Here is a 24,819-nt window from a genome sequence, read left to right as displayed (position 1 = left end):
AAAAAGTATAGACAGGGTCCTTAGAAGGCCTTAATTGAAAATCTAGCACAGACTCACTATATATAGGGTACTGCAGTCTGAATTGATATCTAGCTATATATTATTGATTGAGAGATCCATCCAGAGATCCAAGAGTTTCTTTATATCGCTCAATTAACTTGCAAAATATATGCTTGGTAAAGTCCAGTGCAACGATATATTAGAATGGTCACCCGTCAAAACACCAGCATTTTACTTTACATTTTACTACTCAAACAATGTAAATTGAAGGGGGATGACATTGTTTGGCAGGTGGAATGCTGATGTTTTGACGGGTGACCATTCTAATATATCGTTGCACTGGACTTTATCATTTTATCACTACGTACTCTAAGAATTGCATGTTTAACATTTATTTTAGAAAATGTTATGAAAATTAGTTTTTCTTTGATCTTCGCTTGCTTGGGACGCGAAGATGACGTTATTTTAATACACAACTAATTTATTATTGCAATTTTGTTTTTTGTGGAATATAAGTTTATTAAGTATGTTCAGTATGACTGCAGCTTTACAAAGCTGATTTATTGAACAAACTTTGTTTCCATGGCGTTACCACAATTAGCTCAGCTAAGTGAAACCTTGACTCTATTACACAAAAATACGGTAAGCATCCATACAAAGTATAACAAATTTATTATTAAGGAAAGTAAATATGTTTATCAAATTTTAAGAAGTGTATTAAAAAATGTCGTGCAATTGGCTCACACTCGCCAAATGGGTGCCGCAGGCAATCTTTGAACAGGAACATACATTCAACAACTGCAGAGAATTGAAAATGTGTTGCTTAAATGTAATTCAGAGGTTATCTACAGTGGCAGAAACTATGCAAGAGGAACAACAAAAGAATTTCACAAGTGGTTATAATCAAAATAACTCTTTGACAGAGGTAAGGGTTTTAGTAGGTATATTACTTATTGCTTCAAATATCCAGTGTATAATTTTAGGTTGGATTAATTGACATATATTTTTCTATATGACCTTGTACTTATTTTAAATAGAACACTTCATATGTTTTGATATTAAATTGCATTCTGGAAATGATGTAAAATTTTTGAATCAATAATTTCTAAACTTACGAGTACCTATATAGATATATGAGAAAATGTAGAAAAATTTTAGTTCTGGCCCTGGTTGAATAGAAGGTAGTAGAATTTTTTGATGAAGCTCTTGGAATATGAAACTCCCAACAAGTCCGGCGAGTCGATTAGATTGTTTACCAATTTATATAAACATTGCAGCTGATTTATGTCGGTCATTAAGCGATTGTACGGCAAATCTATTGAGTAAAATTTGGTATAAACAAACGATGTCCGAATATACTCTCTCGTACTTCAATCTTAGATATTTTAAAAATTTACGTTGTACATTTTCAGCGTCTTGAATCTGACACTAATAAAAAGGCAACAAAACTTGCCCATAAAGTATATTCAAGAGGAGATATATTATTAAAATGCTTTGTATTTTAAATAAAAAAATCAACCATAACTTACAATATGTGGAACAAAATATAGAGTGGTATTGAATATAACCCCCAAATCCTTAAAAACCGCTGATCTAGGAATAGGTGTAAGTATTGTCTATTGAATAACTGTAATGGATATGATTGACAACATTAAATAGTAGCGTATTATTAGTACACTAGTTGTTTATTAAGCTTAGATCATTTTGAAGTAATAGACAATCAGATTGTTGTTTATTTTAAAATATATTTCATTATTATTTTAAAAGATTATTTATGAATGAACTAAAAAATACTGGTCTCACAATTAGGCTCTGGCACACATCGGATGTGGGGATTATTTTATTCGAGCCATGACCATAGCATGCTGAATGCGTTTAGTTAAATAGTAAGCAAATTGTTAACTTACTTACCTGAACTTAAGTTAATTAAGTCGAAAATGAATTCGGTGATAGTAACTTAATTCGTAGTAGTTACCTGCCCTTTATGAATCCGTGTTAGCGAAAGATCCATGTGTTCATTCACTAACGTGGAATTTTACCATCTGATTCATCGCAACGTTAGTGATGTTACTTTAAGTAATGATGTATTCATTGGACATGAATAAATAGAGTTTATGTATCCTGATTTTTAAAAGGCGTTTGATAAAGATTGATTTAAATCGTTGTTACATATAAGCTTGAAACAGAGTTTGAATTTGACAATATATATTGTAAAAATAAATAGAGGAATATCTAGTTTAAGGCATTTTTACTTAAATCCGCTGTTCTTTTTACTCTTCTATGGAACTTCTCCATAACGTGAGTTATGTGTTTTTAAGACTTTTTAAAGTGACCTTCCCGAATTTATATTGTTGTTTTAAGTTTTGAAATAATTTTCAATCGACTCATGCATTTCAAGCCAATTGTTATTTGAAACCATTCCTGCGAGGCAGTTGATTTAATTGGCTCATTTCTCTCCATGTGTTGACTGAGATATGTCAGCACTGTCTATGTCAGCACTGCTGAAACGAGTCTATGATTCAGCAGTTACTCAAAGACACTGTTTAAATTAAGCTCATTATCTGCTGTCATAATATTTTATTTAACATGCGGATATGAGACCTAAACAGTCTATAGAAGACATCTTAAGTCCCTTGAGGCGGATACTAGGACAGGATCGACGTACAAACACCAGTACATTGGAAGAAGCCAACTATACAAGAATAGTACAAAGGATGTTTCTCGGTACTTTAAAAAAAAGAATGACGACGAAGCCTTAAGAGTGAAAAGATCTCAGAAAACTAAAAGACCGCGATATAACAAACAGCATTAAGTAGGCGGGCATCTCCCTGTACTAGTGCAAATACTGCACTAGGAAATAAAAATTTATTTGCATACAAGTAAAGCAAATAATTAAATATTTATTAATTTGAAAGCATCTTAAGAACCTCGATATAATAAAAAATTCTAGATAAATTAATGATTTTCTTGGACAGTATTTAGGTTCTGAAACAATGGCAAACAAAGACATTAGATCCTTCTAACAACAAAATAAAAAAGCTAATTTTATAGATCTTTTTTTATTTTCTCACCATTTGTGTTGGTGAGGTGAGAAGCCAATTATATTCTTTAAAATTTTTATCATTTGGCGCAGATTTGATTAATTATCAAATTTTAACAATGTATTGTCCAAAAATTCTGCTATACATTACGAATAACAATAATACATGTTACCTAAAAAACGTTTGCCCTACCACTTTTACCAAAACTAAACTCGCTAAAAGTACTAAACTCGCTAAATATAACCACACTAATAACACTTAAATGCCTTTAGAATTTTAGAACATAAATACGGGATTTACACCAGTGTATGGTCTGCGCCTCTGCCCATGCTACGATATTTTGAGAGAGAGAATAATGCTGGAAAAGCTACTGCTTTGGTCCTTCTAAATTACTTTAAGGCTTCCCAAACCATTAATCATGAGTTTCACTAGCCATCCTTTCTCACTTAGAATTCTCCGAAAAATCAGTAGGTGTGATAGAAAATTATTTAGATGGAAGGTTTTTGTTGCAAAATCATCAGGGCTCATCATCTAAAGTCACGACTTTTATAGAACATAATTTAAGTATAAATCCAAATAAATCAGCAGTACTCTACTTTGATAAAAATAAGTCGGAGCTTAGAAGGAGGATGAACTTAGCGATTTACCAAAATATTGTGCCAATTTCACTTTGTTCTAAAAATTTAGCTCTTATGGTTGTATTACTGTGATGCAGTATATGGTTCTTGTCTGACCCAAACCGAAGAAAACAGAATAAAAAAAAAAGTTCAAAAATCATATCTAAAATATCCTTGTAGAATAAAAAAGCACCAACCTGTTTCCCACAAACTTGATATAAAAAAGGGCAGAAAGTTGCATTCTTTAATTTTTTTCTCACAAAAAAATTATAAAACTAAGAAGCCGCTATATTTCACCAACAAAATTCGATATAGTATGGACATCCGATACTCTAAATCCTCATATTCCTGAGGAAGTACTATTAACCCATATAAGGTATGGGTATGCTCGGCATTAAAGTCTATGTTTGAAAGCAGCTTTTTATATATTGTACTATTATATTCCCGACAACTAAAGGATCATTAACAATTACGCATGTTAAAAGAAAAATAAAATCTTACCTTTTAAATCATAACCTTCAATCGATTAATTAGATATAATACTGTAGCGTTTTTCCCATTCGTTAAGCGTAAATTAAAACAATCGAAAATAGTTAACTAGTTTACCTACACTCTAAAAATACAATCACTCATGACTACTAAAGATATTTATTTTTACTGTATTTATTTACAACTATTTAAATCTCGCGCTAATATTCCGAATTTCACTGAAATGACAACCGACTACTATTGGCGATGCAACTCCTTATATACTCGACAGAACGCTGTTCCGGAAGATTCTCCATAATCTTCGAGACGTCGTGCGGTGTGCCACTTGTGTCCTTCCAGAATGATGCACAATCAGCTGGTTTCTGGGTGTTAACAATACCGTTACAATACATGTTAGTGTTAGGCTCGTATGTTAAGGTTAGGTTTTTGATGCCCCTCTTTTTTGAAGGGCAAGAGAAGCCTTTATTTATGTAAATTTCGATTTTCTTTTCGAAATATTTTTAATATTGTTAATTATTTTAATTATTGTGTAATTTACATAATGTTTATTAGTATTTAAGTATTTTTGTTTCGGGTGCTTGACCTGAACAATTTTATTGCTTTTCAGCTCCTTTTTGCATTTCAGGATATATCGTAAAAAATGCGTGTTTAATTATAAAATTGGTTTTAAATTATTTTAAGGCCGGGAAAAATTAAAACGGCTTTGCAAAAATTAATTTTTTATGGATAAATTCGAAAATTTATAATTTGTTTAAATTTTTTAGTTATTCTTTTATTTTCTAACTTTTTCAAGATTTAAATACTGTCCTGTCACATCATAATTTAATAAATTCGAGTTACATAGTTGTATAACAAACCTGTGTCAGCAAATATATATCATACATTTGATTGCATTGTAAAACTGATTATTAGTCTTTAGGCAAGTTAAGTTAGTTGTACTAGTTATCATATAAATTTATATTTTTAAAGCAAATGCCCGAAGCTTTTATTTAATAGGTACAGTCGGTGGTTCGGTCTTTTCAATAGGAGAAAATTCGCTCTTTTTTCTGCTTTTATACATTGGTTGGTTGGTTTGGTCATCAAACGCTACAGCCCCTGGGTATGTAAAAAAAACTGCAGAAACTTTCAAAGAACAAAAATCGTCGTACCTGTATCTGTCGGAATTCCAGGAACCCCGCACAACTGAACATTGAGAACATTTAGGATATAAGATCCTAGGATAAGCTAGGATAAATAAATGGAACGCTACTTTGCTAGCACACCCTTAAAAGTGCACCCTTGAAAGCAGCACCCTTAGCGTATCTGAAGATCCACGATATGAAATTCAGATGATGCTGTATTTAAAACACTCTTGAAAATGCCCGGCTGTGCAGACCGATATTAAGTCTTTAAAAATCCAGAAACCTGAACAAAAAAAGGGATAGTCGATAGCAGAAATCTATATAAAATGGACAACATTCCAATCCAAAGCCTTTTTCTCCTAGAACTCTACACCAGCTGTACCATATACATCCAGGACCTCCAAATTAGTAGTTAACATTACAGTAAAACTCGTTGAACTATATAGAGCTGCAAAAGCTACCATTTGACTGGAATGTTAGGACTCACAGCATAAAAGTTTTTGGACCCTTTGAATTTAAAAATATTAACTTTGACGAACTAAGAAACATCCAAACTATAAATGACAAGGACAAGAAATTGGGTGAAACTAGCCATGGACTTGTCGGTATTTCAGACGTCACTCATGAACTGTCGCCTATTTACTGCTGAAGAAGATGATGAATTTCAATAAAGAGTTCATCAATAACGCAAACACTAAAGAAGTGATTCTATTACATCTCTTGTGGAGGAAGGATTTACGCACTACCTCATGCAGACCCTGCATATTAATTGTATACCGAGCATTTCAATAGATCTAATTTGTAAATTTGATAGATTGCATTTTAAAAAAGATTATTAGTTTTTAGACTTGTTAAGTTAAATTATTTGTAATTGCTCTCGAATAATTTTTTCAAGCCAAAGCTGTCGGACTCAATTTGACTTGTATATCATAGAAGGGCCAGCGTTAAGGCAGGGCCATAGTAAGATTTTTATTGTGTTAAAAACTAAATAAAGTTTAATTTGGGCATTATGAAATGAATATTTGTAATATTCACTATAGCGCTGACATAAATAATAATGCACCATTTTTAATACAGGAAATTAAAGATATCGTCAATAACTTAGAAGATATAGTAAAGAAATTCGAGATATGCTTTCAAGATATGAAAAGCATCAAAAAGCATGTACTGCTAATGGAGAAATTAAAAGTTTTTAAAAATATGCTGCGAAAACTTATCCTTCAGGTGTGTTATATGTTACAAGGATTTATTACAAATATGGCCTATTTATATATGACCCAAGGAGAAGAAAATTTAATATTAATTTTAAGGTACGTAATAAAATATTAAGCCAATATAATAATAATAATCTAATTTATTAAAGAACTATTTATTTTTTATAGATTATCAACAGCGCACAATAACTTAATAAAACTGAATACTACCTACAGCCTATCGACGGGATGTAATAAAGTATTCAACAACACTTGTCCATACATCATGTTTCCCAACAAAGAGATCTCTGTTACAAGAATATTAAAACTTTTATCCGTACATAGAGCTGAGGATTGCTGTCACAAATTAATAGACTGTCTTCTGGAAACATATAGAATGAGTGATTCTCATAATTCGGAAGATGGAAGTAGTTCTGAGGATTCGAGCATAGAAATATATATGTAAATATAATTGTATTGCTTAAAAATAAACCTTTAGAATAAGCTATTTCAGTTTTCAATAATAATCTGTTGATAGAACTATATGTTTACTCAGAATATTTTCAATTGCAGGGCTTTAACTAAACACTTAACGCCTCCATTGGAAAATTTAAGCCAGAGTTTGACCAATAAGGAAAAATCAACAATTAATGATGATGAAAGCGTAGGTCGCTTCGCTAATATCGAAAAATTGATTTCTTTCGAAGAACAATATGCCATTAATCTTCTACAGGTCACCCAAAAGACAGCACCTGCCCTGCTGGACAGTGCGTTGCCCAAATGCAGTAAAGTTGGTACGTTAGTCGTGTTTAAAGAAAGAAATCTAAGTTTAGTCGAAATATATTGTAAGGAGATTTTAAATATAATAGATGTTATAGATAATATACCATCATGGTTTAGAAATAAACTATGGAAAAAAATGATAAACTTCTTAGTACCACTCCTCTACTGAATTTAATTTTCCAATTACTGCCTAAATCATCTTGTTAAGTTAGTTTTAAGTAGTAATTTGTTCTACTAAATATAACGGGTTATTTTTTATTACGATCCTGCATGACCGATTGGACCTATCGACGTCATATCAGAAAATAGGAATAGCATTGATTTTTTAAAGTTTCTTTATAATAATTATTAAAAACATATGATCCAAGACGTTTATACAATTTTAAGGTAAGTTATTAAGTCTAAAAGCTTGTCGTATATGCATTGGTGCTCTACAGGTACTATGTATTTTTGAAAACAATCTTTTTTTTTGTAACTTTTTTTACTTTGTATTGTTATGTTCTTTCTGCTGCCTGGAACATCCAAACTAGTAGATGGAGCATTAGGATCCACTATTTGTTTTCTTTTTACGCACACGAATGTCATAATCAGACTCACTCTTACTCGATGGATTGACGAAGTAATTTATATCGGATTTCCTATCACATTGTTCCTCTAATTTTTTATCGAACAATAGTTTCTGTACAATTACAATAGTTCCAAATGTTCTTGTGACTTTTCGTAAGCCATTTTCAAATAATTACGACAATGTAGTATCTTTGCAATAGCACACTACATATTATACACTAACAAGTCTTAATGGCACCATTACACAATTTACAATATTAAACTGCTAAGTTATTCTCCTAAACGAGGCGACGGCAGATACTAATGAACGGTAGTCCCGAGTACTTGCACTAACATTTCGAACACATTAGATGTAATAACCAGTATGGATTTTGTTCACGAGAAATACGAGTATCATATTTGATAAATCGTTTTTTCGTCATGTTCCAGTTTTCCAATTCCCGTTTTATTTTTATATTACTGCCTGAATTGATTAGTTTGGGTCACTGAATACAAGCATCATTTCATTAAGTTAATTTATGATGTTTGACTCTAAAATCAATTATCATCTCGGAAAATTGGCTCATTACAATGGTTACAATTATTTTAGTAAGTGTCTAAAATCACCTTCATATCTTCCATCTGATCCAATTTGTATGAATTGGTTTTTTCAGTTCTTCTTACACGCTTCCGAAGTTTTCTTATTACTTTATTGCTGCTATTCTGAAATTTTTTGACCCATTTGCAAGTTATACATTACTGGTATATTTTAATTCGATTTAACCACCAGGAGCGTAATTTAAAAGGTCCTTTGATTCTGGATATAATGTTCGTTAAATACTACGTTATTCTATTAATAACTGTCTAATGGCAGAAAAACCTAGGCAGATAGAGGTGAGATGAAAGAGAAAACATCTCATAAAGTTGTTAATATTGAGACGATCCAAGTAACTGTTCTTTGTCTATGCAATAATTGTCTAACAGTCAACTTAGAACTACAGGATTAAATAAAAATAGTGTTCATAAGATACTTAAATATAATAAATTCACTCGTAACAACCATGAACTGATGCAGGACTTAAATGGACATGATTACTACAGAGGAACGTAACTTATTACTCATCTGCGTCTTACTTATTAATTTACTTTTACTTTTATCTCCTGGAAAAAAGTCAGACTTTTTTCCAATAGAACCTATTCAAAACGATGTATTCCTACACGACAGTAGGCGGGGCTGAATTTAAATAGGTATATTTTGATCAATGTAATTATATTATTATCTACATATTTTTATACAAATATCTAATCCTTTGCGATATATAAAAATTCAATTAAAGTTACCATAATTTGTTATGCAATGCCACTAGTGTCCACCTAGACCTCATACCAATAAAACCGTCTTACAGTGGTCTGCAGCTGCTAAAAAGTTGCACAAAAAATTGAAAAATTTATGTTACAATTTCGAAGTTGTACGTCTTTAGTGTATAATTTTACGAAATAGATAAGGCTGGAACTTACTAGCTGGAACGTAGCTTAAAAGCAACATTATTTGTTGCTCATTTATCATATACGAAAAGTCTAATATTCTTGCTCTATTTTGTATTATGATATGGCCAGTACTTTAAAAACTAAGTTTCAGCTAATATCAGTAGCATAGTATTTTGTTATCCTCTATGTAAATTAAAAAGTGATGTTTTGAGAACATTATGTTGTGTTGGTTGTATACATAAACTTGTTTTGTTGAGTATTGGTGATTCAAAAAGTACATCATACAATTTTTTATACAGCTTTCCATGATACTGAATTAATATTGTCAATCTGTAGTAGGCACATTCCCAAGATCTATGTGGATAGTCGGAATATTGAAATATAGGTACGGTGATAAGGTCTTTAGACTTACTGAACAAGAATTTGCAATTAAGTCAAATATTTCGAAATCGTTGATAAACATTAATATGGTTGTTTGTGTAAGCGAAGAATGATGACCTAAATGTTTAGAGTAATTTTCTCTATATAGTGTCAGATTCACTTGCAAATAGTTGCTGAGTGATATTACATAAATCTGCATGACTATACCTAAATAGCAGATAATTTCTTACCTTTTATTTGTTTAACGAAAACTTGTAAATATCAATAATTCAAAATTTTTAATTTAAAGCTTATAAAACGTTCACGTTTAATTTAATTTTTCTTGTTATGTTAACGATGTGATAGCCCTTTTTGTACAAATTCCATTTGCATGCTGAAATATGACAGTAAGCAAACCTGCAGAAACACTTGATACTCCTATAGAAGTTGTTAATGATCCGAAGCAAACTCAGGACTATGATTTTGACTTTGTTATGCTATGATGAATGCTTTGCACTAGGTTACCTTACTAACCCTGTTTTATTTCAACGTTTGTATATTTTGTACGGATTATCATTTGTCTCCGAATGCTTCATTGTAATCAAAAATAATATATACATTCCAAAACGTACGCTACTCGGCGTTAGAACGACCTTATTTTAAACTACCTGATGTTATGTAATTTTCATGTTTAGTTTCGCACATCTCAAAGTAATTTTTTAATCATTTTTTCAAAATTCAAATATCGAATTCAACTTTTTAGGCCCAAAAACCCTCTGTGTACCAAATTTTGTGCATTCAACGTTATTTATGCGGATGTGCCATATCATATCTGCTATCAAGTGCAACCTTATCATTATGACAATAAGTTCGAGCCTTCTGACTCCAAACCTTACTTTTTGCATGTTCGACAGTAATTTTTGTATATCCCCACCGCCATATTGCATTTGCCATCTTGATTTCGAAATGACTTTTTCAAATTTGATTTTTCCGAACCCAAAAACCCTCGAGTGATAATTTTTCCGCTTATAAAAGCAATTTTCTTAAATCATCACAGCCATATTGGATCCGCACTTTGAACCCGGAAATCATAAGTATACAAATTTTAAAACAGTTTCATTATGATTTTTATTTTTGGCCACCTTTTTAGATGTTTCACTTTAATGTGCATCGCTCGAGAAAGTAAATTTTTATGGTAAATAAATAACTTTTGAATTTAAATTCCATAAAAATATAGTTATTCACTTTTTTGGCCCTGACCGATAACATCATAAATATAAGCAGTCATTCAGAAGGCTATGCAGGTTGGGGAATATGTATATAGTGTCATTATCTTAAAAAAAATGGTCCCGGTACACCACCCATTACTTAAGGGAAACTTTTATTTATATTCTGTAGACTTTATATACTATTTATTTCGACACGCTGAATCCTTGATATGATACCAATTTTATTCATGACAAACTATGTCAAACGCTATACTTATAGTTTAATCAATGAATATCGTAATATAATATCCTATTACATTACAACTTATTGATATTGGATTATAATTTGATAATTTTAAAAGTGTATGTATCCTTACTTTTTATATTTATACGTAAATTTGTAATTTTTTTAATTTTTAAGTACTAAAACACAAAACTTAACCATTATTAAATAAAAAAATAAAATGTAAAATCAAATATTAAAATATTTTAGGCAATCCTAAACTCATCACAAGAGTTACTGCTCAAGCTCTTGAGTACTACGAACAAATATTATGGGCCGAAGTTGGCAATTATTTAGAACACGTCATTTTATGGTGGGCTACCTGCCCGTTATATGCTAGACCTCCTAGATCCGCCCAACATCTCAGAGAATGGATAAATAATCTTGTTTCCACTGGTAGGTGAGAATAGTGACTTTAGCTCTTAATGAAGATAACACTTTAGTTTAGCCTTATAGACTAATAACTAAATTTCTACCTCTATTCTACCAATTTCTTGAAGGAATTACCTCTAGGCCCAATGAGATTGGAAAAATGAAAGAATTTTGGTTTTTCTAGCTAGCATTCCTTCAGTGATTCTCTCCGCATTAACTAGTCTAGCAGATGCACTTGGCCTTCACGTAGCTCTAACACTTTGGGACCAGAATTTTCGAGAAGTACTTATAACGACTAAGTCTACGTATAACTCACATACCGGACAGTCAATTTTTAATTTATTACAAGAACTTGTGGTGTTAAGTAATTTATGTGAGGTAACAACCGATTGGATCATTGGCGCTCCTTTAGACGAACTTCCATTGGTAGAACAAATACCAGTTTTACATAGATTAGGTAAGCAGGTACTATTCTTTACTTTGACAGAGAAGCAAGGTAAATACAATATGTACAACTTTTAGATCACAGCATTCACACGACCAGGTTATGGGTAATCAATGAATGTAGGAGTCTGGCAAATAATTGGAGTGTAAAAGAATTTTTTGAGATCACTCACGTAAACACTGTGAATTTTTTGAGCGTGCTCACGGATTTAAGACTTAACGACCACTCAATGGACTTTACCAAGAAAGGATTAGATGTTCAAATAAAAATGTGTGCTTTGATGAGAGCAAAACTAAAATCAGAAGTTAAAGTAAATATTGAAAAATTAAAGGTAAGTTTCTCTATTACTGCATGAAGCATCTACACTAAATATGCACTTAGCATCTTTACGCGGATGATACTTAACTCTATTAGTCATTCTTTTTAAATAAATTGGATGTTGCTTTATCTTCCGTCAACATCTAAAAGTTAACTCTTTCAAAATCAATTTCATTCCTTTTTAGGTAATGAATTAAACAGAAAAGTTATCTAAAATTGAATTTCCAGGTCGATAATGTTCAGATAAGCTGTCGATAAATTCCTTGTGTGACTCACGTCCAGAGTTTGGGTTCGGATATTGAAAATAATTTGCAGGTTTAAGATTATATAACTTAAAAGCGAAAAAATGCTTATTTGGCGCTGGTCTTATTATCATTTTCTGAGGATTTTTTGTCGGAAGGATATAAAAATATGATTAAGAGATTTTCGGGTGTTCAACCACTTCAATCATTGTAACGCTGTTTACACTACATGCCACATGTCTTAACATGTCCAATAGTAGAAAACTATGCATTAATATGTTTTGTATATACCTAAAAAAAGCACCGGAAAGAAAACTTTAAAAAAGATTTTTCAAAAACTTCTCTCAAAACTATAAATTTGTGAGTGAATTTAAAAAATGTTTAGTAGTTTGGTGGACATGATATCTGTCTTTATTTTCATTCGTGTCCGCTCTTATATTTTTTTTATTTACCTCTTTTAGTTATATTACCTTAACTTGTTTTATTTATAATCAGTTTAAATGGTATTTGCAAGATAATGTATATATCTATAGAATGATTTATTGTACCCTGGAATGTTGTTAGTGGTGAGGTTAGGCTAGGTTAAGGAGTTAAGCGCCATAAAGTTACATTCCAACTAGTTTTAATAAAACGGCTTCTTCGGCTTAAACAGTGCCTTTACTTCTATGATAGAGCGTCTAAAGAGCCATTTAGGACAATTTCACATCCTGCGATCTTTTGTGGTAGTTCCATTTTCTGATAATATTTCTTGAATGTTTTAGGCATTAGACCTTCATCAGACATTCTGTTCTCCTACCAAGTTCGCACTTGGTTATTGGTTACTCATTTTTCGGAATATTATGAACCAATGGCACTGCGATGTCAATTATTATTCCAAACTTCTGATCCTTCGGTCTATTATAATCTACAGTTCTGTCCGTTGTTATTAGGCTGTCCCAATAGACAGCTGCTAGGTCTGATTCTAATACTGCTGCAGGTTAATATTTGTATTATGGTGGACAATTATTTAACAATCCTTTTAATTTTGGGTGCTGAATCTTTGCTACTTGGTTGTACCTACAAAGATAATCAATAGATTCGCTGCCTGCTTCTACATTTTTACTCTCTGTTTAGTTTCAAAAAATGTTTCTCATAGTTGTGTGTTTTTACAAGTCAGTCTTAAATAGCTGCCAGGAAGTCCTCTGGTTCTGGATATAATTTACTGCACTGAGCCATGCCAAAAAAGCTATTTAGTCAATGTTTTCTTGATATAATGTTTGGGAAATTTACCATGCAAGATTTATCCGCCATGAAGTTTATTCTTCGTTTCTGGTCGTAATCTTGTTGTTGCGAATTCATCTTGACTATTCCTTGACTACTATTGGCGCTACTATAACTTAATTAGACTGTCTTCGGACTTGAGCAACCGTTGCCTTAAATTTTTCTTCTGAGTTTATACATATTTAACAGTCCCTCCCTCTTTCTCCTTCAGGGAGGTACAGCCTTGCTTTATGTGAAGATATCGGAATTTTGTGATTAGACGACGGGTTAGTCTATTCAGTTCATTCAAACTGGCGTCTGACCACTTTAAGACTCTAGAAGTACTGGTGTATTCCAGGAGTTTAATGGCCCATCTGATTTTTTTGTAAATACATAATTAATTTCTGTCTATCTGTGCTTGCTTTAGAACAACAGTATCTATGGTAAGTTGGTGTTTGCATGGAGTTTGCTGACGATCCAATGATGATAACTTGTTAAAGGGCTATAACATTGCCACACAGATCATCCAATAGACGTATGTTCCTAGAATATTCATATTTCAGAACATTTATAGAACGGAAGGTTCGTCACCTGTTTGTGTCTTCTTTAGAGCCAACATGTTTATTATTATGAAGTTTGAACTCTCTGAAGTTGTTGAGCTTATCACGTTTTTTCAAATTTTTGTCATCCAATGCAGCCCATTTCTCTCTATTAGTATCTGAATATTCTTAAAATTGTTATAGTACTGCAGCGTTTTTACCATTCGTTAGTTGTGAATTAAAACACTCGATTCATAAAAATAGTCAACTGATTTATTTACACACTTATACCAGTAAACAGGATCACTTAAGACTACTAGAAAGATTTATTTACACCACATTTATTAACTACTATTTATACCCGATTTAATATTGCGCCAATATTCCGAACTAAATTGTCAACTAGCCTACTAGCGGTTCCTTGTATATTCGGTAGAACCTTCCACGCATCTCCAGAGATGTCGTGCGGTGTGTCCACTTGCGTCATTAATAACAAAGAACAGCTGGTATTCCCGGCGTTGCCAATATCTTTCCAGTTTTTATGAAGTTTGGATCTACACAAGTACCTAACATCATTTCAAAAAAATACTCAAAAGGAAATTTTTTCACGTAGTTTATATGTTCAACAGAAAAAATTTAATGTCTTGTCTCCTTTTGATTTATAAAATACTTTCTGGATCTTCTGAAAATCGTGTTTCCTTTGCGTAGTTCATCCACTAACTTAGAAAAAGCATCATTTTATTACCATTTCTTAGGATACTTTAAACTGACATAATTATGACAACTTAAGAATGGAAATTGAACATTACCTTGTTATTTCTATATACAATAAAATTGTAGAAAAAAATTAGTTCAAAATAGCAAATTTTTAATACTTAAAAAAAATACAAAAAAAAAATGTTTTTTAGGAAACTCCTGATAAATGCGTCGACTGTTTGGCATCAATTTGCAAAATAATAAACTTAGCCAATCTACAAATGGTATTTCCGAATAAATTATCTTGGAAACTGGAACAAGACTATGAGATTGCTTTTGTACCTAACAACTATGTTAAGATTTACCTAGGTAAGTGAATGGGAAGGTTTAAGGAATTTTCTGTGTTTACCCTCATCAGGAAAAGTCTACTGACATTCCAGGAATTAACTATGATTTAACATTGAAAGGGTCAAAAATTTCAAGCATCATTTTAACATATCTTTTTCTAAAATTGTTAAATTTTTTAGAAATTACTAACACAAAAAGTATAGTACGGAGACTGGAGCCAGATCATGTGATCAAGCCTAATTCTCTATCTCAAATGACCATGGTACTAAATCCATTTTTCTCTTTTAGATAAAATGTTATTACCCGTTATAAAATCTACAGATAACGACTCAATCTGTAATATGGTCTTAACTTTAATATGCGAATCCTGGCTGGATCACATTTATAACAACAAAATTAAATTTTCTCCATGGGGCGCCTTGCAGCTTCTCTGCGATTTCGGATACGTTACCATATGGATTCAGGATTGCGACTGTATGACTGATCAAATGAAAAAACAACTCCTGAAAAATGAGGTATTGCGAAGGTGTGAAGGTGTTGGCAAATTGTTACTTAGAAGACCTGGAGAGAGATTGAAGATGACAGCTCAAAATATGCGAGCAAGTGGTAAATATAGACAAAAAAGTGTTCAAACCACTGTAGTTAATAAAGTTTATTAGTCAGTGCATATCAATAGTTTTAATGAGGTGAAAATCTCATGATTTGATTTAGTCGGTCCGTTGATAAAGACCATTTAATTTTTTGAGTTTAATACTAGTCTAAAAACCTAATTTAACACCCAGAACAGATGTTGGTGTACTGCAGCAGGAGCTTTATTCTTCAAGGTACATTGGTTCTTTTACTCTTTTGGTCACATATTTTTTATAATTTATTGTAATTAGGAATTTTTTCACAAAACTACAAAACATGTGAGACATCAAAAATTTAACAAAAAAAGAGATAAATTTAATATTATTAATTTTATAATGTTATTATTAATGTCCAAAATCTTCACTCTTCTATACAATTTTTTATCAATTCTTTGGAGCAGCATGGTTTTGGCGAAAGCAGATCGACAATAACTAATATTTTTATTATACTGACTTTTTGTCAGAAATCTGTAAAAATATAAGTGTGAGGTTTACACAATTTTCAAGGATTTCTCCGTAGCTTTCCAATAAATCGACAATTCGAGACATAGATGATAAAATTATCTATAGTAATGTATCTTCTTGAGTCACAGCGTAAAATTCTCTTTCAGTTCATTAATCAGTTTATGTTAATATAGGGGATATGAAATTAGTCAAAAAAAAAATCATTTTTTTACCAGAGTCCGACAAGCCTATTGTTGAGAACTTTGGTATCCTCTAGCTTTTACTCGTTTTAAAATTGTGACACTAGGAGATAAACTGGGAAAATTTAATTCTCTACAAATTTGGTCTATATTTCTTAATTCTTTAAAAAAATATATATTTCACCCAGAAAAACCTTAGTTTTAGAACATACATAGAATAAGTTTCACTTTTGCTAAAAAACTGGAAATATAAAACGTTTCAGGGATTTTTAGCGAGTGAGCATTACTACAATACTGCTCTGCTTACGCAAGTTGTCCTAACTGCTAAGTAGTAGTTTTGAGAAATCTCTCATTTTAATGTATTTGTATGCACTTTTTTTACTTATTTAATCCGAATTTTTTTTTCTGAAATATATGGTAAAAAAATAACACATTACGTCAATTTAGGGTTAGGTTTATTAATTCTCTTTATTCTCCAAAATATTTCTAGTTAGGACAATTTAAACAACAGAAAAATACAAAATCCGAAAAAGTGAAAAACAAATAATACCAAATCAAATAATAGCAACTCTTGAGCCTAAAACAACTTAAACAAAAATAGATGACAAGGTACATATACAGGGTGTTGGGTTCATTATTTACAAAATTGAATTGGCTAAAAGAAGAAGACATTTTTAACTCTTCTTTCAGCCAATTGAATTTGCCAAATGATGCACCAAACATCCTGTAATTTTTAAAACTATTCATTTTCAGTTATTATTGAAATCGGTAGATTTTCCCAAAATAAAAGCCTGTTTGTTAGTATATGATCCTTTAATTTACTGATTAAATTGTTTTTTCTAATTAAATTAATTCCCTTAGGAGCATTTCTTTGTTTGTCTTTTCAAGTTCATCAGTTGATGTCCATTTTCTTTATAATATAAAAATTTACAACCTCTTTCAAAATTTATTTAAATTATATTTTTTAAATAAACGCGGTCATTAAGTTTCTGTAGCTTCTGCTTTGAAGTATAATCAGTAAAAGTAAAAAAAATATTTGCAGTAATTTCCAAGACATTAACTTTCCTTGATTTGGCATTTTGAACTGAGTCTCTAAAATCAGTAAAATCATAAACTTTTTCTAAAATCTATTTAAGACAATTCGTTTTAGGAATCCTTGCAGTTTTTGCAGTTAGGCCAGAATGAATAGTACTATTTCGGGTATTTCAAATACACGTAGGCCGAAAGATTATCGCCATTTATGTGCAAAACCGTCTTAATCTTAAAAACCATTTTTGCAGTTAGGACAACTTGCCTTAGCAGGGCAGAATACCAGTAGACAATCTACCATATTATACTGGACTTATTAACTCTATATATTTTTTTTAGAAGACGATAATAACCAACACCATCAAATGCCTGCTGAAATGTACGTACCGAATCAAGAACAATGGTTGGAGTTGAGGGCTGTAAGACCAAAATCCGGATGGAATCCTTTATGTAAATAGTAGAGGACCTTATGTTTGGTACTGATTGCATATAAGGTCAAGTGCATGTTAGTACTAAGATTCTATTGTAGTCTGTAGGTCAGTGGGGGCTCTAAGTTATAAATATGAAAGGCCTTCACAGCACCAAAGAATTTTTATTAGTCTAATCTCATTACTTATTTCCACCAAAAAACAAACAAAGAAAATAGCATCTACATAAATATTATTACTGCATCTACATACTCAATCGCCTCACGATTAAATTGTGTCTACTATTTTCAATAGACAGATCTGGTAAGTGATATGCATCCCTATTGTTTTATGTTAAAGCCATTTTTCTTCATAAATGTCTTTTACGAGTTTTTTTAATATTCATTAAATTATTGATGACATTTATTTTAAATGCATTATAATAATAATCATAAAATAATAAAGGACTTTTATTTAGGGGAAAAATACAATTACAAAGTTAATAGTTTAAAGGCGAAATTCAGCGCACAAAGATTCAGATATCTAAATGCCTGTTCTTCCATCTAACCTAATTATCTATACTATATTAAGTTTCAAAATAGGAATAATATAAACGCTATAAATCATAAAAAGTACATCACAAAGCAAAAAATACAATCTGTTATATGTATCTATGTATATCATAATACATAGTCTATTGCATTGTTTTTGTTATCATCATCGGAATAGAGAAAAGAAAGTTAAAAAAAAACGAAACACCCACTAAATTAATTTATTGTTCCTGCAGTAATTTCTTAAAAATGTAATTTTTAAAGAATATAAGCTAAAAATGTTTTCGGTATTTGTTACATGTGGTGGCAGCTATTTATAATTTTTAAAATTTGATAAGAAAATGATCTTTTATAAGTCTCGGTTGGGTGAAGCGGAGGTGTTAGCCTTCCTTTATACCGGGTATTAATATTGTGAACATCTGTGCGAAATTTTATTTTATTATATAAGTAAGATGGAGATCTTACATGCATTTGGAATTTCTGAATTCTACTCTTCAGTAGTTCTTAATCATGGACCATACACTGCATCGCAATGATTAATAAACTGTAGAAATTGCAGCCCATTCTTATATTAAAGTAACGCCGTGAAGAGACCATCGGTAGAGTGTCCCGACGTAAGAGGCGTCGTATTATTAAACTCGCAGACCCTCTTTGTACCGTCCAATTAAGTTTATATGGTAAGTAGCGCGGAGACGGGTTGTTTACTACGCTGAGCAACTATGCCTAAGTCGGTTTTGCTACCAGCGCTTATGTCATAGTCGTGCGATATATTATGGAAATGGTTTGTTTCTAGGGTGTTAAAAATTAAGAAAAGGTGAAGAATGTTAAACTAAAATTAAAAATATGGATATTGGAAAATAACACCGAAATTTAGTAATACATTGTCTACTCTCTTCTTGTTAATAAATCGCAGAATATACAAAATATTAAGTTTTGGTAAATCAGATTATTTAATTTAAATTATAACTTAAGAATAATTAAAATCAACGTAACAAAAATCCAGATAGCTGTTTTGTTTTTGTGACCCAAAAATATTGCATGCTTCTTGCTAAGTGAGTTGGATCTGGGATCAAATAAAACTCAAGGTTTTTGATTTTAATACTGCCGACGTTTCGGCCTATACTAGGCCATCGTCAGGGCGTAACAATGGATATAATTGGTTTTATTTAAATTATAAAAACATAAGTCTTTTTTTTTCTTTCTCGAACTTAAAATATTATAAAATAAAATCTAATATAGACTGGTTAACATAATAATAACACTGAAGTAATATGCATGCACGTACATTTATTGCTCTAATTCTTACTCTAATTCTAATTCTAATTCTAAACTATATGGGTCAGTTGATCAATTCCTGTCATTGCTTACTTTTTGCTAATGATGTGAAATTATAAAAATTAAATTGTAAATTCTGATTATCTTTTATAAATATTCGTACATTACTTTATGTAAAAATCATCGCAGAATTACATTGGAAATACAACTTTTGCTCTGTGACCAACTCGTCGTTTATAATTTTTTCAATGCTGCTTCTGTTCTGATCTCTTGGATGCTTGAAGATCTAACTGGAGCTTCTATAGTGTTGCCTCTTTTTTATGCAGTTCACATTGACAGTATTGGATATGTTCAGAATAAATTTTTAATTTCAATTTCAGATTTAGTGATCAAAACGATCACAGTCCTTAGAAAGCTCTAAAAGAAAAGTTAGTGACCTTTACTTTCTCCATAAAATTATGAATGGTTTCATTGCTCTCCAGTTCCTTTAGAATAGATACTTTGCTCAAAGTATCTAAAGTTTATACATACATTAAAAAGAAATTAAAAAATTGAAATTAAAATCATCGAAAAGTATGAATGAAGATGACTCTCTTGATTCATTCAAGCGACTCACTAAATTCTTTTAAAAACAAGATCGCAGACTAATTTTTACTAATTTAACTGTTCTAGTCTTTTCTACTTTCATTTCCTGCTTTCAAATTATTGTATTTTTAATAATATGTTCCATAAATGAATAATGCTTGATAGTTCCTCTAAGTAATAAAAATAGTTCATCAAACTACTGTCATTTTATGTACAATACTTTTATTTTTTTATTATTAAAATCACATATTATCGATCAGTTACATAATCATCTATTGTCCTTCAGGATTACCCAACCAAGGATAATTCTGTGGGCATGGAACGCAGGAAACCATGTATCTTTCGTCTCCACTGGGGTTCTTTAAAGCACATGTGTTTTTGACGCAACCGGTATCAACTGTTTCTGCTGCGGTTTTGAATTCCGAGAGTGGAGTTGGGTTTTTCATCCATTCGATTACCTTGTAAAACAGAAAAAGTAGATAGAAAAAAATGGCAAAGAAAATTATTAAAATGGCAGCCATCAATGTTTGGAAAAGTTTTCAAAAGAATAATAAAAACTTACAGAGAGTTAGCAAATTACACTGATTTTGAAGGTTTATCAGAAAAAAATACTACTAGAAGCATATATTTTTATTACAATTTTTTTCCAAATAAACCAATATGAGCAATAAATACTATAAAACCTAATTAAAAATTTAAAAAATTAATAAAGTTGGTTTTGCCCAGGATAAAATTTAGTTTTTCATTAATTTTTGGCATTTCGTTTTTTATTTTAATGCAAATTCCTATAATGAATTTTAATGCAAGATTACGGGCCTCATGTCAATTCATTATTTTAGAAATTGATTAATATTAACTGCTTAATTAAAAATTTTACTACTATCAAATAGTCTGGTTGTCCCTGAACTTAAGTATATTACATTGAAACGTAATTCTCTAGTTACTACATGTCCATATTCAAATTTAACGCTAGATTATTATTGGTAATTACACTAAAATTTTACTTACCCTAGATTGAGATACCAAAAATATTTCTTTATCTTCCTGAATCCTATCTAAAGCGTCATTTAAGCCGGCCCATGATTCATTGACGCTTTTAAACAAATTATCTTCAATTATCAATGTAAGTGGTGCTCTATTGCTGTTTTTTACAGTTTGTATCTGGTTAACCAACCAGTCAGATATTTCCTGAGCAGTTTGTCTAAAAATTGAAGAGATTCAAACTTAAAAGTATAAGACAGAAAAATGATGTTCAAAAAAATAGAATAATTAATATTTGCTTAAATCTTTAAACTATTAGTGAGCCAGGCAGTTAAAATAATTGTTCCAATTATTTATGCTCTTAGATAAAATATATTAATTTCTTCGCTATATAGTTCAGCTACTTACGTATTACTGTCGCGGAAACAAGCGGCAATAGTAGCACACACATCTCCATCACCGGCAATCAAATCAATAATAGGAGCAATCCAAAATCCAGGGTGAGACTCCTTGGGACAGTTCGAACCAGTATCGCAGTTCTGGTCAGAAGCATAGTCTAACGTATATGGGTACAAACTAGTTTTGCTCGTCCATGAGTTATCGTATACGAATCCTTGCTTAACGAAAGCTGTGATGCTGCTATCACCGGCCAAGACAAGTTGCGGCACCAAAGTTCCCTTTACCGCGCTTTCAGGAATATTCGCGAACTTGGCGATGATTTTTTTTTGGTCTCCAAATTCACTCTCCAAAAGAGATTCGTTGGCGTTGCGCCAATACTCTTGGTGAGGGTTATTCCTAAATAAATTTAAAATAATAGGCTTATGAAAATATACTTAATTTCTCGATTTTTATATGAAATGTGACTAATCAGGGATTTACATTTTTCAAAAGTGTCCAAATTAGCTTTTTCTTCAATGAGCTATTGGGCATTCAACCATTTTGCCATTGAATTCAGCACCCACGCAAATTCACTGGTCCATCTTCACAAAAATCGATGGTGAAATGGTAAATAAAGCTTACGGCCAGACCAATCTGTCTTGTTACACTTAATATCAGAATGGTACTAAAATAAACATCACAATGTTGAAGAGTGCTTAATTGCATAGGGAATGGAGAGATAAAGACGAAATGCTAAGTGGGCGCTCACATCTCGACCATAATTCTTTTAACATTTCTTCAGGAAAGATAGACAGAATGACGAAATGGTGAGCAATAATCAAAACACAGATTAGAATGAATGAATATTGAAATGCTAAAAAGAAGAAGTGCTGAACTGATGGTGAAATGACAGTGAAAAGAGGTGCTCAAATCTATGTCAGTATTATACGATTTCTATCAATATAGAGTTGAAGGCAGAATACTGTATAGGGCACCATCGAGTTCAGCATTTCGACATGCATTATAACCTGGATTTAAATATTGCTCCCAATTTCGTCTTCACCTTTAAAGAACTCCTAAAACAACTGCTGAACTCGAGGGCAGAATGGCAAGAGGTGCTCAAATTCAGTATAAAGGGTTAAGGCCGAAATACTGAAATGAGAAATTCTTAATTCGATAGCAGAAAGGTAAGCAGCGGTAAAATCAGGTATTTAACATTGAAATGTTGAATGAAAAGCTAAACTAGATAACCTCAAGTGCAGGTAAGATATGATGTAATATGCTGTGATTATAAAAATACCGAATAGAACATAGCAGTAATGTATGGCAGTGCTCCAATACAGACGAGAGTGGTACAATTTTAAAGTAAAAATTGTTAAGCAAATTTAAGTAAAAGACACCTACGTTACTGAGTGGGCAGCTATTTCAAAACCAAAGACGGCAAGATCATGCACAATTTGGTAGTCAGTATATTCGTGGGGAAGATAAAACGTGGCAGAAATAAATTCTCCGTCTGGATTTTTTCTAGGTTCTACTAATGGTCCCCAAACATTTTTGTAGAGGTCTTGAGTTGCAGCATCTACGAAGGCCAATACCACTAACTGAAACAAAATAATTTTATTGAAAGTAATCATAAAACATAGCATAACATTTTACATTTATTCCATTGGAAATTTTGGTAACTTAATATTAAGTACTTAATTTTTAAAAAAAATTGGTTTGAAGTTCCAAAGGGTAGAGTAGTTTTGAACAGGCTATGATTCTTAGCATTGTTCTTTAATTTATAAAATTTTTGTATTTTGGTTCTTCTAGTATAAGCATTTTCTGGATTAGAGAAAGTATTTTGAAGGATGGAGTCAAACTATCTGCTCTTTAATATTAAAAATTATGACTTAAAAGTAGCTTCCCATGTTCTAGTATTGAGCTCCTAGTGCAAATTTGCAGAAAATATGTTCTACTTTAGATTTAAACTTGTAATTTTTATACTTTTAATGCCTCAAATTATTTCATAGTTTTTATTACTAAATTATTATAATTTATTTTTTGATACCTGTGGTGTGTCTTCCAAAGCTAACGGTCCATTAACGGAGGCGCATCGACAGTTATTATCAATGGTGCAAACCGAGTCGTCGCACACCTCTGCATCCCCTCGAATTTTATTAAAGATTCCTATTAACAGGACTAAAGAAAGTATTGAGAACTTCATTTTAGTCTAAAAGCCTATTTATAAGGGCGCCAAACTGAGTGTCTCAAGATCATTACTTTCCAACTTTTATATATAAATCTTTATCTAAATCCTGCTGTTTTAAGTTTAAAAAAATATAATTCAGCTCCTGTCAATAAGTTAAGACTGTTGCGATTTGGGGATTACCAATAAGCCAGTTTATATAACTTGTTATGTTACAGGTACTTAAGATGTCATAATTTTGATATATTAATTTAGGAAATTGTGTTTTTATATAATGGAAAAACCGGCAGATTTTGCATTGATACTAAACATTTAAACCACATCCTTCTAGGAGTCTAAAAATATAATAACTTAAAAAATAATTAAAACAAAATATTAATTTAGAAAGTCTCAAAAATTTCCTATAAATCACATTTTTTAGATAATTTATCAGCCGTATCACAAATTCGATATTTATCAATCAGCAGGTCATGAAATGTACTTGGACACGGATTGACTAATCTAGAGATATTAGATCTTAATATAGAACATGCGGGATAAGGAATATTGACTTTGCTAACATAGCATATATTTTTCTTTAAATTAATTAAAACATTCCTTTCACTCTTTTAATAGGCTTTGATCTATCCATATTATTATATGTTTAGTTGTTGCTAATCTGGCCATTGCCAAACTTCTCTTTATGTCCTCTAAACGGCCTTTACTTTCAGTTACCAGCACCCCAGATAAGCACATTTGGGCACCACATCATCTTGCTACGTTTTCGATATTAAATGTGTCATTGGATAGATCGGTGATCATTACGTTGTTTCTTTGTTTTGTTG

General features: G+C 31.4%; 2 protein-coding genes across 2 annotated transcripts; one reads left to right on the top strand and one right to left on the bottom strand.

The window, feature by feature from the left end:
- Positions 1 to 6,187: 6,187 nt before the first annotated feature.
- LOC126740468 (uncharacterized) lies at positions 6,188 to 18,353 on the top strand. The gene is made up of 9 exons (XM_050446499.1): positions 6,188 to 6,578; positions 6,651 to 6,923; positions 7,035 to 7,255; positions 11,340 to 11,525; positions 11,686 to 11,958; positions 12,024 to 12,277; positions 15,193 to 15,349; positions 15,617 to 15,934; positions 17,970 to 18,353. The coding sequence occupies exons 1-9, from the start codon at positions 6,283 to 6,285 to the stop codon at positions 18,086 to 18,088; spliced, it is 2,097 nt and encodes a 698-aa protein (XP_050302456.1). The 5' UTR covers positions 6,188 to 6,282; the 3' UTR covers positions 18,089 to 18,353.
- A 2,300-nt stretch (positions 18,354 to 20,653) lies between these two features.
- On the bottom strand, positions 20,654 to 24,071 carry LOC126740529 (chitin deacetylase 8-like). Its single transcript, XM_050446602.1, has 5 exons — positions 23,858 to 24,071; positions 23,212 to 23,408; positions 21,838 to 22,224; positions 21,457 to 21,649; positions 20,654 to 20,906 (listed from the first exon to the last, which is right to left on the bottom strand). Exons 1-5 carry the CDS (start codon positions 24,011 to 24,013, stop codon positions 20,721 to 20,723), a joined length of 1,119 nt encoding a protein of 372 aa, XP_050302559.1. The 5' UTR covers positions 24,014 to 24,071; the 3' UTR covers positions 20,654 to 20,720.
- Positions 24,072 to 24,819: the final 748 nt, after the last annotated feature.

Source organism: Anthonomus grandis, chromosome 9, assembly GCF_022605725.1.
Source record: "Anthonomus grandis grandis chromosome 9, icAntGran1.3, whole genome shotgun sequence".
NCBI classification, from domain to species: domain Eukaryota; kingdom Metazoa; phylum Arthropoda; class Insecta; order Coleoptera; family Curculionidae; genus Anthonomus; species Anthonomus grandis.
This window is presented reverse-complemented; position numbering and strand designations above follow the sequence as displayed.

Coding starts and splice junctions, on each gene's coding strand:
- LOC126740468 (XM_050446499.1), top strand. CDS start 6,283: ATGAATATTTGTAATATTCACTATAGCGCTGACATAAATAATAATGCA. Junction 6,924..7,034: donor TCGAGCATAGAAATATATAT/GTAAATATAATT, acceptor TTTCAATTGCAG/GGCTTTAACTAAACACTTAA. Junction 12,278..15,192: donor TAAATATTGAAAAATTAAAG/GTAAGTTTCTCT, acceptor AATGTTTTTTAG/GAAACTCCTGATAAATGCGT.
- LOC126740529 (XM_050446602.1), bottom strand. CDS start 24,013: ATGAAGTTCTCAATACTTTCTTTAGTCCTGTTAATAGGAATCTTTAAT. Junction 21,650..21,837: donor TGTTTCCGCGACAGTAATAC/GTAAGTAGCTGA, acceptor TTCAATTTTTAG/ACAAACTGCTCAGGAAATAT. Junction 20,907..21,456: donor TTTTGGTATCTCAATCTAGG/GTAAGTAAAATT, acceptor CTGTTTTACAAG/GTAATCGAATGGATGAAAAA.